The sequence below is a fragment of the Urocitellus parryii genome, chromosome 8 (assembly GCF_045843805.1).
Source record: "Urocitellus parryii isolate mUroPar1 chromosome 8, mUroPar1.hap1, whole genome shotgun sequence".
NCBI lineage: Eukaryota > Metazoa > Chordata > Mammalia > Rodentia > Sciuridae > Urocitellus > Urocitellus parryii.
The window spans coordinates 138,017,665-138,034,543 of record NC_135538.1 but is presented as its reverse complement, the minus strand read 5'-3'; the positions used below and the strand labels follow the sequence as shown (position 1 = coordinate 138,034,543).

The following is a 16,879-nucleotide window of genomic DNA, read 5'->3' as shown; positions in this document are numbered from 1 at the left end:
GTGTGCAGCCCATCTACCGCCAGCTCCCCTGACAGCTCCCCCTGGGGTTGCTTTTAAAGAAACACTCCCGAGGCAGCAGGTCCAGGACTTCACCTGTTGCCACTTTGCAGTGACACATGCCCCACCACGTGGGCTTTGACCAGCCCTGGAGTCACTGTCCCCTTCCCTGGCTAAAACCCGCTTGCCCTGCTGTATTCTGAGCTCCCAGAGCTCTCCTTCCGTCGGGTGTGGACTCGATCCTGTGCAACTGGGTTGGGGGAGAGGAAAAGAGTTATGGAGGCCCAGCAGAGAGACCGTGGCTCAGCTGTGGATAACCGACGGTGGGGAGCGGTTGCCAGGGTCCCCCCAGCTCTCGCCGTCACCGCGGACTTCCCACCTGTCCACATTCTCTCCAGGCAGTGCCCACAGCTTCGGCCAAGTGGCTTTTCCAAAAGTCGCTCCTGTGGCACAAGGCTTCCCGCAGATGGCCCACGTGGGCAGCAAGCAGCCTGCGACTTCCTGGAGGCACCTGATACCTGTGACCCGCGTGGAGCAGGCGGTAGGTTTGGGGACAGGATTAGAGCAAATCACAGGACAGCGGGACGGGCAAACTGCCGTTTTTAAAATATAACATTTATTGCTTAGATGGTTTGATACAGAACAGCTTTCTTTTCATTCTGAATTTGGAAGTTCTATACAACTGAGTACAAAGAGGAACAAAAAGTACCAAAACCAAACTTGTGATTCTCTGTTCATGTGGCATAAACCAGTTTTGTACATAACATGTAGCAGCAGTTTTTTAAGTTCCCTTTAGAAAAATATGAAATCTACACATTTATTATTGTTTCCTGTTTAATGCATGGGCTGAAATCACTAGGATCAACTTCCTTCTTGAAGAAAGAGAGGAGAGGAAAGAGACGAACGTATGATGAATCTGTCTGAAACTGGCATCCGGCTGCCACGTAGCTTCCCCAGAGCTGCGTGGAAGACAGCCCTGGGGTCTTTGTTTCTTTTGTTCACGCAGCCAGGTGTTTCATGTAGTGATTGAATCTCAGCATTGTGTCCATTAATCACAGAGAAAGAAAAAAAAAACTTGCACCTCAAAAAACTTTTCAGAAGATCCATATATATATATATATATATATATATATATATATATATATATATGTAAAAGCCCTGAGAGAAGGAGAAAGAGAATCAAACAAAATGTATAGGAACAAATTAGCTGGACATGCAAACTAAGCTATGATTCACCCAGCGTTTACACAAATCACAAATTTCACAGTTTAATATAGGGGAAAGGGGGGCAGAACAACAAACAAATAATACACTTGTCAAACTCACTAATAAAATGTGGCAAGACCTTATCGACTACGAGGGTACAGATCAAGGCTAAATAAAGCTTTAGATCAATAGTGATTATTGCGAGCTGCAGCCCCGGCGACCTGCGTGGCGGGGGGCTGACCCCTGCTACATCTCACCGCAGCGTAGTTTAGTCATGGCTTCTCCCCACAATATTGCGAGTTTAGTGTGGAGAGCTGCAAAGAAAAACAAAACACAAGGAACCCCAAATAATAATAACGACAAAAATAACAATAACAGCTGTAATAATAAAAAAAGAACAACTAAGGGATGCATGAACTGGTTTCAACTTAGAAGGCCAAGGGATCATTGGTTCTGATCTGCATTCATCTCTACAGTCAATAAAACCGCATTTTAAACTGGTTCATATATCCCAATACAGTTAAAAATCATATATACCTCAACGATTTTCCTTTCACATGCAAAGATATCACTTTTTATTTTTTCAAGAATATCCACCTTCCTTTGATGTCAGGGTGGTTGGGTCTTAGCTACTGGAAACTGAAATGGAAACAAAAGGGCATGTGTCTCTGTGCAAGGTTTAAGCCAAGGAAGAGCCCGTGGAGCCACAAGGGGCCAGCGGGGAGAGGCCCAGTGGAGGGGCACCTCCCCAGGGAAAGGCCAGAGGCTCCACAGGGTGCAGCAAGCAGGGGCCCCCGGCAGCAGTACGGCTCGGGTGTCCTTAGGGGCTCGGCTCAAGGGCAGGATGCTGGACACAAGGTCAGCGCTATAGGACCTATCGTTTTCACTGCAGTGAGGGAAGTCTGTTGTCTGCACAGAATGCTCACGAATAAAAGGAATCCCACCTTTTTGCACCCAGCGGTTCGGGCCTCTTAAGGAACTAGTGACACCACATGGGTCTTTAAGCACCAACCCCACATCGCAGGAAGGTAAATAGAAATCTCTCCTCTTAACCCTTGCATGTAGTTTTATTACCAGTAGTAGTACTTCCTCACTTTTTAATGACAGTAGCACAGCCGGGGACAAGGCTTGGACTGGGCTTAGCAGGAAGACTGGGATACTTTGCTCACAAGTGACAGGACTGTCACCACCTGGCTTCCTCAAAAACCACCCCTGTGGCGCCCCCGGGCCTGGCCCGGTGTCTTGGATGCCTGTTCCCTGCCGCATGTGCAGCCTTGCTCTCCCCGATCCGAGCCTTCCTCAGCTGTGTTCCGGGGGCCGGCCCCTGCTGGAGTCTGCAGCTGCGGAAGAAAGGCCTGTCTGAGTACAGTAGAGAGCTGTCACCGGAGCGTGCCCAGGAACCGGCAGGGGCAGGTTCTGTGGGGACCTGGGGGTGGCCACGCAGGTCTCCCAGGACAAATATTGCCCACTTGTTTCTGCTGACTGCAGAGCCCAGCAAACTGATGAACTAATAATAATAATAATATTAATATTAATAATAATAATAACATATACCTAATGGGAAGGGGGAAAATCAAATAGACAACATCCAGGTACGTTTTCCATAGGTTAAGTTGTTGGGGAGGTAACTCTTCTCTGTAGATTAAGAATGGATGTCTTGGAACTTGAATAGTAACTATTTCTAAGGTGGAAAGAGTAGAAACAAATATGAGGTTGAAGCTAGAGATCTTTCCTGATTTTGGCTTGAGCCGCCTTGGAAACCTTCATCGACCACATTTCCTAATAACAAGGACCAGATCGGCTCCACCACGGAGCAAATAGGGAAAAAGAAAGAAAAAGGAAGGTCTTTGAGAAATCACATCACATCCATCTTCCCTCTGGTTATTTACATGAAATTATGAAATTCACATCATTTTCTTCCAGTTATTGGCTACGGGTATCCCAGGGCGTTTTTCTCCTCCTGTTCCAGCTCACAGAACAAACAGGACTGTCACAGATTCACAGAAACAAGCTCACACACATCGATACAAAGGGTAACATTAATGCTTAAATGAAGAGGTCCTCCCCAGACAATTCTTTAAAATATCTGTCTTGTTAAAGTCGTTTTGGGCAAACACAACCCCCATGGGACACGGAGGCTCCGTAAGTAGTTAAGGCACTGGAATCGGCACGTGCTGCGGCCTGCAGGGCGCCCGCAAGGCTATGGCACAGGGCCGGTGGCCCGCTCGGCTCCTCCTGCCTCCCGCTGGCTCCTCCCGACAGCCGAAGGACAATGACGAAATCTCCTGAAATGCAGCTCTGAGACGCTGGGCTCCGCTGGCTTGTCTGTGCGAGGGCGAGGCAGGATGTCACTCCATCCCCAGCAGCTGGGAGGTGGCCTCGGCCGGGGCCAGCGCGGGGTGGGCAGGCCTTTTGCCGCACAGCTCCAGCAGGTCTTGCACCAGGGCTTCTGGGCCCTCGGGGTCGGGGTCGCCCGCTGCCTGCTCCTTGGGGGCCGGCCGGCCCTTCTCCTCCCGGTGGCCGCAGTCCTTCCCGGCGCTGGCCAAGCTCTCTTTGCGGCTCCGGGTGATGGCAACGTGGTTGCTGGTGCTGGGAGCCGACTCGGCCTCATTCTCTGAGACTGGGTTGTTGCCGCTATGGGTGGACTCGTCCTCGCTGTCCTCCTCGGGCCGCTCATCCTTGTCACTGTCCTTGCCGTGGTGCTTGCCGTGCCGCGCTTTCTGGTGGATCCGCTGGTGCCGGACCAGGCTGTGCTTGAGGGTGAAGGTCCGCTCGCAGGTCTGACACTTGTAGGGCCTTTCCCCTGAGAAGGGAGAAGAAATCCGTCTGTTAGCCCAAGGCCACTGCCCTGCCTCCCCGACGGCAGTCAGGACAGCGCACCCAGGGCCAGGACTCCCCCACTCAGGGACAGCCCTCCTGTTGGGCGCAGGGGACACAGGAGTTCCAGGGGCCGCATCCCCTCCCCTTTCCTCTCAGCCCAGGAGTTCTACAGCTGATCCCGAAACCAAGATCCTAGAAGCAGAAGCCTCGGATATGAAGTCTGAACTGGCCCAGGGAAAAGCATCTCGTGGAAGGCCAGGATGGTCCTCTCCGGGGCCCATGGGGACAGCAGCTCCGCCTAAGTCAAAGCACAGATCTCTGTGTTCCAAGGTGGAATTTCCCAAAGGCTCAGAGACCCAGCGGCCAACAGCTGAGAACAGCACCTGTCAGCAGCCCAGAACCTCGCCCTGCTGAGAGCCGGGCCCGGGGCTCTTGGCTGCGAGCACAGGGCCCAGCGGACGGTGCGGAGGCTGGCTGGGTGCGGGTGGCCCGCGGGCGCAGCTGGGAAGGGAGGAAGGTGGAGACCCACAGGGCCTGGCAGGGTTTCTCTGGGAGGGAAGGACGGATGGCCCTGCCCAGGTCACCTCACTCTCCTACACTCTCCCAGGGGCCTGGGGCTCTGACTCTGTCACTGCTCTGGGACCGAGGTGGGTCCCCCCATCTCCCCTTGGTGGCCCGGGCCCTCCTCACCTGTGTGGGACCTCATGTGCCTGGTGAGGTCCTGCAGGGACCAGAAGCGCTTGCTGCACACGCTGCAGACCTTCTTCCTCTTGTCCGCCTTGCTGGCCGTGCTCCTGGGGGAGTCCGTCTTTGGTTTCTTGTCATCGTCGCTTTTCTCTGAGGACCTCTTCTCGGCTGTGCCCTCCCCGTCAGAGGGGCCCTCTGTCTCCTCGTTCTGCTTCTCCTCGGAGGCCTCCCTGGTGCCTGGGGCTGGCTCCACTTCAGGGGGTTCAGTGGGCTTCTCTTCAGGCTCAGAGGCAGGGGCAGATGGCGGCCTCTCGGCTGCTCCGCCAGCACCCTCTCCCTCCGCAGGCTGCGTCTCCTCCTCATCCTTGGGCTCCTGGTGGCCGTGAGCCTTCCGGTGGCGGCTCAGGGTGCCCAGGAACTTGAAGCTCTTCCCGCAGGTGTCACAGGCGTGCTTCTGGTCCTGCTGGGCAGAGCCCTGGCTGCCCACGGGGCCCGCCTCACCCTGCAGCTTGAAGTCCATCAGCTTGCTGGCCAAGTCGAGGTCCAGGCTCTTGTTGCTGGCCGTGTCTTCCTCCGGCCCGTCGGCGTCCCCAGTGCTCACCTCCACGCCACACTCTTCCTCCAGCTTCTGCTTCTCCTCTGCCCCTTCCTCTTCCCCCTTCCCAGGGGAGGCTGCCTCTGCCTTGGCCTCCTCCACAGGAGGATCCGCTGCAGCCTGGCTGAGCTCCACGGCTCCCTCTGATGGCAGCTGCTCCTTGTCCCGTGCAGTGAGGTCCAGCACCTCACCTGCCACCGCCAGTGTTTCCGAGTCTGACTGGCTATCTGTGTGAGCAAGCACAGCAGGGAAGGGGCTCAGATGGGATGCACAAAGCACGTGCCTTTGAAGGGCTCTACTGGGACGTGGCTGGATCCACCCTGGTGACCTGGGCCCCAAGCTCAGTGAGGATTTCTCATCCCCAATCCTCGTCACCCCTGACATCCCTCATGAGGGCCAACATGAACCTGGAGACTTAAGGAGGGCGAACCAGCCTCCACATCCCTGCAGGAGGTTCCCAGGGCTGGCTGTGTCTGGACCTCCTGGCCTCCACTGCCCCGCCCCAGGAAGGTGAGTGACTCAGGCAGTGTAGACAAAGGGCTGCAAGATAGGAGAGGGTGCATTCCAGAGACTGGTGGCACTAGGGAAGTTGAGGAAGCCAAGTTGTAAGTTATCTTTCCAGTGCAAAGAAATTATATGAACATGCATCACACACAGGACCACCCTCCCAATCCTCTCAAACGTGGTCTCTGATGAGTCCCATGGAGAACGACCCTGAGCGTGAATTCTGTGTTTATAGCGCACACCCTCTCGCCTGCCAGCTCATCTCTAGGTAGAGGTCAGAGGCAAAAGGAGACATGCACACCTGCAGCACCGGAGGGTGGAGAGACATTCCGCAGGGGAGGACCACCTTCATGCCAGGAGAGCAATCGAGGAAGGCAGGAGGCCCTGAGGGGCTGTGGGGGCGGGTGCGAGTGGGGACAGGGAATTGTGGGTTGCAGGCATCTCACACTTCCTGCCTCTTGCTTGTTCCCATTTGTCCTTTCTCCACAGCAAAACTAGACGGGGAAAGTCCACTGGCTTGACCTTCTGAAGAGAGAGCACTGTGGCAACTGTAATGACGCCCAGCAGGTCAGAACTGAATGAGGACCTATGTGCTGTGACAGTGAGGCAGAAGCTGGCAGGGCCTACCGGTCAGGTGGAGATTCCTGTCCAGTTCATCACTGTAAGCACTCAGAGGTGCCTCGGAGTCAGACAGACGGAACCCGCTGTTCCCAGCACATGGGAGGTTCACGCCCTCAACACGCCCGTCTCCGACCACAGTGCTTGAACTGAGCAAAGATTCATGCACCTAACCTGATTCTTGCTTGCTGGGGCCAGCCACCCCACAATGTTACCCCAGGCCCTTCACTCCTCTTCAATGTCACACGTCCCATTATCTGCCATCAAGGTGTTCCTGGGGCTGGGATAAGGAGCTGGTACTGCCTCTCCCAATATTCTCAGAGATGATACCTGCTCTTCACACCCCTGGAGTTTGGGGCTCACCTGCAACCATCTCTGTGACATTCTACCCACGAGACTGCCTTGGTTTTACTCCGACTGCTGTTGGGTATCAAGACATGTCAGAGGGGAACATGATTCATGTTTTTTTTTTTTTACCAGAACTAGGACTTCTGAGAGATGCACACCAGCGTTAGGGCGCATTTCAAGGAAAACTCAGATGCTCATTTTCTGGAAATATTTGAATAGAGAGCATCTCCAGAATGGATTTTGGATAAACTCTACAACAAAAATGCAGCGCGCTTAACTTATTTGTTGGCTTTGTGGGTAATCTGTTTAAAAAAGGTTTGATTTCTAGTTACTTCCACTTTGCTCCAGTATATCCTACACTATTTCTCTTATTTTTTTTCAGTAAAAAAAAAAATTTAAAGAAAGGGCCTTGTGGGGCTGGGGTTGTGGCTCAGTGGTAGAGCGCTTGCCTAGCATGTGTGAGGCACTGGGTCCAGTCCCTGGCATCACGTAAAATAAAGATGTTGTATCCATCTACAACAAAACAAAATAAAACAAAAAAAAAAAAAAAAGAAAAGAAAAGAAAGGGTCTTGCTCCTCGCCATGTTGCCCAGGCTGATCTTTAATTGTGGGCTCAAAGAATCCTCAACCTCGGCCTCCTGAGCGGCTGGGCCCGTGGGCACATACCACATCCTGTGCAAGAATGAACTGCACAGAACATATTTCAGAAGATAGACCCAGAAAAAAAATCAAAATGAATTCTGAAACACTAAGACCACACCACTCCACTCCCAGGTCCTTCCTTAGGGTGGATAATGGAAGGAGAACTCTGCTCACTTCCTCTTTGAACAAAGGAGGTGTGGCTGTCTTCCACCAAACTTCCGCTAGGGGGAGTGTTTTAGCCCCTCAAGTTCCAAGCAACTTTTGATTCTTGGGAACAACAGACTTAACCTGTTCACATGCCACTAATATCCACCTCGAAAGGCCAGGTCCTATTTTGACCCTCTTCAACACTCACATTGCCAAATACAGGTGGCCGAGCTGATGGCTTTGTATAAGCAATGCTACTTTAAAAGCAAGCACTGATTTTCTGCCACCCATCTGTCCCTCTTCTCTGTGGTGGGGGTGCGGGCAGTGGGAAAAAGCTGAAGAAATCCTGATAGGCAAGGAACCCACAGCTCCCCTTGCGGGACAGCGCACACCTTCCTAGGTGCTCCAGTTAAGGATCTCCTGCTCCTGGAAATGAAACGCTACCTGACGAGGCAGACACGATCATCTAAATAATTAATCTGATGGGTAGAGCTGTTCTGTCTGCGCTTCGCCTGATGATTGGGATCAACACTGCGGCCCAGTCCACGGGGACACATGGGATTTTGGGGTTGGCAAACGTACTACCACTAAGGGAAACGTTTAAAAACGTTCATGTTTATAGTCCTACCCGGCTGCCTGTACCATGGCTCTTCTAGACAGCGCCCAAGGAGGACCAAGGAGGGCATCCTTCAAGGGCAAAGGGGGCCAGGCACCTCTGCCCAGCAGAGTGCAGTTTCAGTTTCAAATTCAATACAGCCCTCTGAAGGGAGAGCCGCTCCCCACACTATAGCATTTTTAGCACCATTTTGGGGAAAATATCTGAGGTGCATTTTCACGAAAAATCTTATGGGACTGAAAAAGTCACATGGACATTGGGAAATATTAGAGATTTTAAGAAAATGCAGTCTAGGCATATAAACTTAGAAACCTCGAGAACTTCCTGGGTAATTTCCTGACTTTAAAATAGTCTGTTTCTCAAAAGTCTCACTTTAACTGCCCAGGAGGGAGCCCGCCAAACCCGCATCATGCCCCCCGGTTTGTAAATCTCTCCTTGAAGTCCCTGGACTGTGTGCCTCCCTGACCTGCTTTCTTTCCCTCCTGAATCTCAGTTTCTTCTCACCATGAAATGTGACCACAATTAAACCAGACCTATAACTTCTCTCGGCTGGTTTCACATTACAACATTCGGTGACTTTTCTTTTCCCAGAAGTTTTGTCCCTTTACAGAAAATCTATACAACTTCTGGGGCAGGGCCTTGAAAAACCAAAACTTGTCACTGTGAACTTAAAGCCAAACGCGCCCAGAGGCCAACCTTTGGTGCTGAAGCAAAGCTCGGAGTGTGCATCTTGATTCAGCTTTGTATCTGGGGATCCACAGCCACCCCTGGGGTCAACAGCATCCCAGGGTTTTCCTTCCGTATGGGAGGGACGCTGGGTGCAAAGCGAGCCCGTGGCACACGGTGAGGACTCTAAGACTTGGTAAAACACGGGGACCCAGCTCCCGCCCCTTCACCAGCTGTCTTCCCTCCTTCGGAACTGGTGTGGAAAGGATCACATGCTGCTTTGTAAACCAGGCTGCCAGAAAACGTTCTGGACCGACAGGTGCCCTGGCAGCCGAGGGTTAAACATTAACAGGAAGGTCTGCAGGAAAGCGAGCTCTGTGGGCAGCCTGGCGGGCCTCCTGCCACTTGGGCAGCAAGTAGACCATCCTCGGCTCACAGGGCTCTTCAGGGGCAGGGTGCTGTGGGCATCATAAAGCTTTCTTTACTCAGGACCTCGGTAAACTGTGTGGAAATGGAGTCTGGGGAACGGAGTCAGCAAAACCAGCACTTGGCTACCCGTCGGGGTCTGAACTGGAGGAAGGGCTGGGCAGGTCAAGGGCGCTTGGAATCTCTCTCGGGCTGGGTGGGAGGTATGTGGAAGGCAGGGCCGGTTCCCCCCAGTGGGATCAGTTCTCGACCTGGAAATGGTGCCCACTCACTCCACTGTGCCCCATTCCCTCTGACCCCGAGATAAGGACTAATAGTGTGGGTTGCCTCCTATGCCACCTGTACAGACCCCCTCACGCTCAAGGCGTGAAGAGAAGCCACAGGCACAATTAAACTCCAGAAAAACAGAGCTGGGGGAACCACCTTGGCTTGGCTTCAAGCAGTGGGGGATCTGGAGACGGCAAGCACTGAAGGTCTGCAGAACCGAATCCAGTATTCACACCACCCTCACTGCTCCTTTTGTAAGTCGTGGTGACCTGCAGTAGCCTATTGTCGTTTGTTCTGGGGGTGGTGCACCCCAGCAGCCTGGGACGATGGAGGGCATTGGACTGAGGACTGGACTGAGGACGTGGGTAAATACAGAAGCCGAGGGAGAAGGGTGGCGGAAGCTGAGTGGGCAGCTGTTAATTGCTCTGTAGGGTCTGGGGAGGAGCACACGTCAGCACAGAGAGTCACACCGGGTTCAGGTCAGGCAGAGACGTGATTAAAGAAAGGACATGCAGAGTGCTTCTCAAACAAGGACAGTCTTCTACTGGAAGAGAGTTACTGAAAAGAAAAACACCCCACCTCGCCCCCCCCGAAGGGCTCAGCACCCCCAGTTCCTATAATAATACACGGATGTCCCAGTAAGCCCCTCCCTGCTCCGGGATGCTGCGGAGGCTGGGGCTCCCCAAACCTTTAAGGTTTCACATTCCTTTTAGAGGTGTTCATACCCAGAGCTACAAAAACTGTACACCTCCCACAGATCCCACCGCCCAGCACTAGGAACAAAGGCCACCTTCTGCTAAGAGGGTGTCCATCTTCCCTAGCCACTTCCACAAGTCACCTAGGGGCACTGCCATTGGTTCCCGAATTCCCTGGGCTCCTGGCTCCGTCGTCTCGTAGTCTAGGCCCCTCTGACCCAGGAGCCGCGCTCCTAGTCCTCAGCACGCCCTGAGCTGGCTGCGGCTGTCGGCGGAGCCCGGAGCAGCGCCCTCCGCTCTCCTCCTCTCTGGTTCTCCATCACCTGGAGGCACTACCTGTGCTATCATGGGATCCAACATCACTCTCTTTTGGGGGGATAAGCCCGTTTCTTCTCAGGGAACAGGTGGTAACTCCGTGTTTGCGCAACTGGTGGCGTTCACAGTTAGATTTGGTAGAAAAGAAGGCATCGCATTTTTGACAAGGGAAGGGTTTCTGACCTGAAGCAGGAAAAAAAATATATATTTATCTGGCTTTCTAATGCAATAAAAAAGAAAAATCGCTTTTGATTTATTCTCTTGGGATTACTGGCATTTGCTCTCCCCCACCCTCCACCCCTTCCTTTTAATAAACAAAATTCATTAAAAACAAAACACTGAGAAATACCAATGACTAGAATGATAATGATAAATTTCCCTCATGTGAGTGAACTGGAATGAGCTATTGTCTTCAAAATACTAAAAGAAATTCAACAGTGAAACCAAGATATATACGTTTAAATAAAGTGATGGCATTAGCATTAAAATTATTAAATAATGACAACAAAAAATAAGAATGAAGGGATTTCAGACCCTGGTAAGACAACACCTGTATTAAACCACAAAGAAAACACAAGTGATTTCTAGCTTGGAGAATAATACAGATGCTGGGGACCCCAAGAGGACGAGGAGACAGGCTCGGGCCTCCAGGAGGGTTCCCGAATCCCTGGGTCACCTCAGGGACCCATGGGAGAAGTCAGGGAGTGCCCCGTTCACACAGCAGGTCCCCATTCTAGCCACAGGTGGCTGTGGCTTCCCATGGGGGCCAGGAGCAGTGCATCTTCCTAGGACCCCACCTGTGCGACTTATTGGGACGTACTGCAGTGACTTCTGCCCAACGTCACTGTGGTCCTCATGGGCAGAGCCTGGAGGTCTTCTTGTCCCATTAAAGATTCTTTGCTCCCCCTGGTCTGAACTCTGGCTTGGAAATACGTGAGTGACCAACACACATAAGCAAGTCTGCTCACCCCACAGATGCGCAGCAGAGGACCCCCCCTCCCAAGTCCCAGCTCTACAAATGGGCAAATGGCTGAGAGGAGAGGCCCTCCTTCCCTCCCCAGGGGAGTCTCTGCTTTGGTCGGCCCATCCTCTCCTTTTATTTGGATTCCTTTTGTACTGTAAACACCACGTTGCAAAATGCAAGTGAAGCTCCTGATACCGTCCCATGTTTGTGTGGATGAATGGGAGGGCAAGGGCTGGTGGAGTAGGGGTGAGAAAGGGGAGGAAGAGAGGAGAAAGGGGAACAGGAAGAGGGGAGGAAGGACAGAGAAAGAGGAGGAGGGAGGGAGTTAGAGGGGAGGGAAAAGGACAGAGGAGGAGGGAAGGATGGAGAGGAATGAGAAGTCCAGTAGGGAGAGAAACGGGTGTGGGGGGAGAGTGAGAAAGAAGGGGTGGGACAGGAAGAGGAGGAGGAGAATGATGGAGGAGGAGAATGATGAAGGAGGAGAAAGGGGAAGGATGAGGTGGACGAGGCAGGCTTCAGGAGAGAACAAATGGAGGTTCATCCTTTGCAACGTCGCTAATTTCTTCTTTCTCCCCCAGTCACACACTGTAGATCCTAGTGTCCAACCTCATAGTGGAAAAGATGTCAGGTACTGAACCTTGGGACGGCCAGGGCCAAACACAAGCGTCCAGGCCTGCAGGAAGAGCCGCTAGTACAGCTCCCTGGAGACACAAATCACAGACCTTTGGCCTTCGGTTTAGATTAGTGTTGTAATGTCCACTGAGCCTGGGCTGGGGCAGTGCTCAGGGTCAGGGGCTTGCTGGAGTGCTCAGTAAGGCCTGGCACCTGGGGTGAGCGGAAGGGCCGCAGGTTTCCCAGGACAAGGAAGGGGCAGCACCACTGGCACTGCCAGGCTGCACAACTCCAGGTGACGCTGTTCCCAGGGCATGAAGACATGTGGCCAGCAAGACTGAAGCAGCAGTGTGGCCAAACTTGTGTGCCAGGAGTGATCCAATACATTTATTCCTTTTTGAGCTCAAAGACTTTAAGACAATGCTTCCAAATCTCCTTTGGAGCTGGTTATGAACACAGACAGGCTGGGGGTGTAGCTCCGTGGTGGAGCCCTGCCTAAGACGTGCAAGTCCCTATGGGAAACCCAGGAAGGGCTGAATCAGAAATCCAGGATACGGTACGTATACTTTTGGGGAGCCACACAAAATAGTGGAGAACCCATCAATTGCTCAGAAGAGCCCTTCTTTTTGCAAGTGCTTTTTGCTAAACGTATATTAAAAAAACCCCACATTATTATTTTTTTTTAAATCATGCTTTTTTGCAACTAGTTGTAAAGTACTGGTGCATCTTCCAAATTATTTCTTGCTATTCATTAAGAATTGAATATAATATTTAAGGATTTCAAGTAGGAATAAAATACTGCTCCTTTAACATTTTATGTCAAAAGGCAGTATGGAGTCAAGTACAGTGGTGCACACCTGTAACCCCAGCTTAGGAGGCTGAAGTAGGAGGATCACAAGGCCAGCCTCTCAATTTCATGAGGCCCTTTCTTAAAATACAAATAAAAAGGTCTGGGAATGTAGCTTGGTGGTAGAGCACTCCTAGGTTCAATCCTCAGGACCAGAAAACAAAACACAAGCAAAAAAACAAAACAAACAGAAACACCTCACATTTCATTTCATTGCAAATGTCCTTCTATTTTAAATAGCAGTGGTCTCTATGGATTGCAGAAATATTGAGCCCTTTTAGTATTTTAAGACAGGTTTTTAAAACACTTTTGGCTGGTCACCTACAGTGGAAAGTTTCACATGATTCGATTAATGTGGTAACTGCCCCACGTTACTACTTTAGAAGGGGAGTTTGTAAGAACATCTGTAACGACAGTGAATCCCCCTGGTACCCAAGGGTCATCCCTCACCCCCAACCCCAACCCCAGGCCAGTCATCCTCTGCACAGACCAGCTCAGAAAGGAAGAGACCCGTTGCGTGGAATGGTCTTCTCCAGAAGGCACCGGGGCAATCACGACCAGGGAGAGCGAGTTGGCCAAGGAGATCAGGACCTTGGCCATCAGGACCAAGACCACAGATCTGGGAATATTTCTGTTCACTTCCCAAAGGAAACCAGGGTTCTGAGGGGAGGTCGGGACCTGGATGGCAAACCCCGCAGCTGCCTTTCTTTCTGTAACAAGACAACACAGCTCGAGGCCCCTGGTTCCCGCCGCAACTCCTCTACCCTCGAGGCGAAGGTGCCTTCCTTTTGGTACTTTTCCCTCTACATTTGGCAGAGGTGTAAAATCAAATAAAAATAAAAAGGGCCGGGGATGTGGCCCTTGGTGGTAGAGCACGCCTCGGTTCCACCCCCAGGACTGGATTGAAGGTAAGGACATCTGGAGTTCAGGGTGCCTTGCGCACTCGCATGAGGACATCGTATTCACCTGAACTCTTGATGCTGGCTGCCCGATAGTGGAGAGGAGGGTCTCGGGTGGGAAGAGCCCTGAGGTGGCCAGGAAAAGGAGCTTGAAGCACCAGTGACAAGGCGAGCAAGCCAGACAATCTCAGGGTCGAGAGCTGGAGGGAACTTGGACATCACCCGGTCCCCAGCCTGTCCCTGGGCGATGAGGAACCAGAGCAAAGGGAAGGAGGAAGAAACGAGGGCAGAGACAAGAGGGACTGGCTGTGTTTCCTGGCACAGTCCTCCACCAGCTGCTTAAGGGCACAGGATGAGAGGCTCACCAGGGGCGGTGCTGTTCTCTGAGGAGGTGAGGAGTTCAGGGAGAGAAAGGTTAAGGAACCAGGAACTGTCCCCATCAGCAGGAAGCTCCGGGCTGGGAGAAAGCCAGAGAGGGACAGGAGGAAGAGGGCAGGTGTGTGGAGAACAAGGCAGGGACATGGAAGATGCCAGCTTCCTCCTCAGATGCAGTTCCTAGAGGCTGATCCGGGAGAGGCGAAGCCGCAGCGCTGTGATAGTGCGGGCAGCTGGCAGGTGGATCCCCTATTGGAACACCATTCTCGGAATAAAAACTATCAGCTTTAATACTACACTTAAAAACAGAACCTTCCCTGTCACACCTCCTTTGTTTACAGGGTTGCTGCTGAGTCTTAAGTATATGCCTCAAGCCATGTTTTCAAGTTTTGGAGGGAGCCTAAGAAGCCAGGGAGCTACGTGACTCTGATGGACAGCAGAGCTGCCGACCAGGGGAATTTCAGGTCTGTGGGAAGACGATTCCCCCGTCTTTTTCCAGGTCTAAAGCTCGATGAGTGGGAAATGTTCTCACACAGCACCAGACATAGCAGAGTGCTCAACATGGCGTGATTTAGTCAGGTGATGCTGAGGCCATCCCTGGACGGTGAGTAGTGGTGCCCAGGAAAGGAAAGGAAGTGAGCGGACGCCAGCGGGCACCAATATTTACATGGGGTACAACACAATTCTGCAGTCACTGAGGTTTTAATCCACAGCATTCCGATGCCCAGCTGTGCTCTCCCTGTCTCACACCACTTCCCAGGCTTCTTCATGCAGGCATGTGCAGACAGGCCGGCACAGCAGGGCCTCCACGAGGGCACCGGCAGGCCATGGCGATCATGGGTGGCTGCAGGGAACGGTGGCTCTGGTGTGGCGCTCTGGCCACACTTTACCACCCACAGGACTGCTGGCGAGTGACTTAGCTTCCCTAAGCCTCGACTTCCTCATGTCATGAACACTAGCTCTCAGAGGCTTCTCTGACTGGATGTCAGAGACTGGCCCCAAAGAGACACCTCTAATTAAGGTTATCGGCAACTCTGAATGGAGAAGTAGCAGAATGTTTATATCTACATCCATCCTACCTGGTCTCGAATATGTCTTACATCTTCCTTGCTCAGGCTCAGATGCTTCCAAATTTTATTTTTGTACTGGGAACTGAACCAAGTACATTCCACTAAGCTAGGTCTCCAGTCCTTTTTATTTTAATTTATTTATTTTTGGTACTGGGGATTGAACTCAGGGGCAGTTGATCACTGAGCCACATCCCCAGCTTTGTTTTGTATTTTTTTAGAGACAGGGTCTGGCTTTTGCAGAGGCTGGCTTTGAACTCCCCATCCTCCTACCTCCTCCCGAGTGGATGGGACTAGAGGCGAACGCCACTGTGCCTGGCCTTTTTATTTTAAGACAGGGTCCTATTAAGTTCCCAAGGCTGGCTCAAACTTGTGATCCTCTTGCCTCAGCCTCCCAGGTTACTGGGATTATGAGTATGCACCACTCCACCTGGCTCACATGCTACCAAATTTTAAGCCGATGATGGCATTCTGGCATTCAAAAGCCAGGCAATCACAGTGCTGGATTCTGAAGTGGGGCTGGGTATCAGGCATCTACTCCAGCACAACTCTTGAAAGGAAATTCTGGCTGCTCCAGCTTCTCAGGGAAATCGCCAATTTACTGGGAATAGAAATGTCTGGGGATAAATGGCCTCAACACATTTAGAGGAAAATGTGCACAGTGTCTATTGAGCATGGGACTGTCATCAGAAAATGATGGGAGGCTGTTGATGGCAGGGGCAGAGGAGAGAGGGGAGGAGGGGCCAGAACCAAACCGACCACCAGCTCCAGACCATCTGCTCTTTGAAAAACTGTAACAGAAATACTCACTTCTCCAAAGATTCTGCAGGCAACAAAGAGGTGTCACCCAAAAAAAGGGCAGCAGAAGACACTTCTGCGTGGGGGCACTTCTTTGAAACGCTTCCTCCTGAGAACTGTTACTCAGTTTGTTTGGCTTAAACTATTTCAGTGGAAAGAAAATGAGGACTGAAAAGGCAGCGTGTACTTTATGAATCTAGAAATTCCGGTTCTACGGAGCCCTCCCTGAACAACACTGCGGACTTCCTGGATTCGAGGCCCTAGCATCCCAGGAAGAGATACTGCAGCTCTGTGGCAATCTCTGGAGATTGGCACCTCCAAGAGACCCCAATCCTTTCAGTCACGCCTCCTAGGCCCCCCCCCCCCCCACTAGCCTCTGCGTACTTTCCTGGTTTGCAGGGCTGCTTTATGAACTCTTTCCTGCTGCTCCACCTCACGTGCGGGACACCAGCCCTACGTGGTGTTTCCCCCTGGCCAGAGAGCATGGCTCACACCAGTTCCCACGAAGTTACCCTCACCAGACTGTTAGAAACCTCCTAAACACAGGACTCCCAGTTAAAATGTGAACATCAGACCAACAAATAATTTTTCATCTATCCCAAATACTACAGGGAAACACCCTCAACATCGTTTGTTGTTGTTCTGAAATTCAAATTTAACTGCTGGCTTATAATTCATCCAGCAATCCTGTACCATACATACAATATCAGTTGATCTTTGATCCTATTAATATTTGGGTTTTGAACCCCCAAAGGTTAAGGACCTCAT

General features: G+C 51.8%; 1 protein-coding gene across 1 annotated transcript in view; it reads right to left on the bottom strand.

The window, feature by feature from the left end:
• Positions 1-2,164: 2,164 nt before the first annotated feature.
• Positions 2,165-16,879, bottom strand: part of Rreb1 (ras responsive element binding protein 1) — a 127,283-nt gene continuing 112,568 nt past the window's right edge. Inside the window, exons 11-13 of the mRNA XM_077801772.1 lie at positions 10,571-10,732; positions 4,714-5,532; positions 2,165-4,006 (exon numbers count right to left, since the gene is read on the bottom strand). Coding sequence (XP_077657898.1) covers positions 3,552-4,006; positions 4,714-5,532; positions 10,571-10,732 — 1,436 coding nt within the window. The 3' untranslated portion in view covers positions 2,165-3,551. The remainder of the gene's footprint in view (positions 4,007-4,713; positions 5,533-10,570; positions 10,733-16,879) is intronic.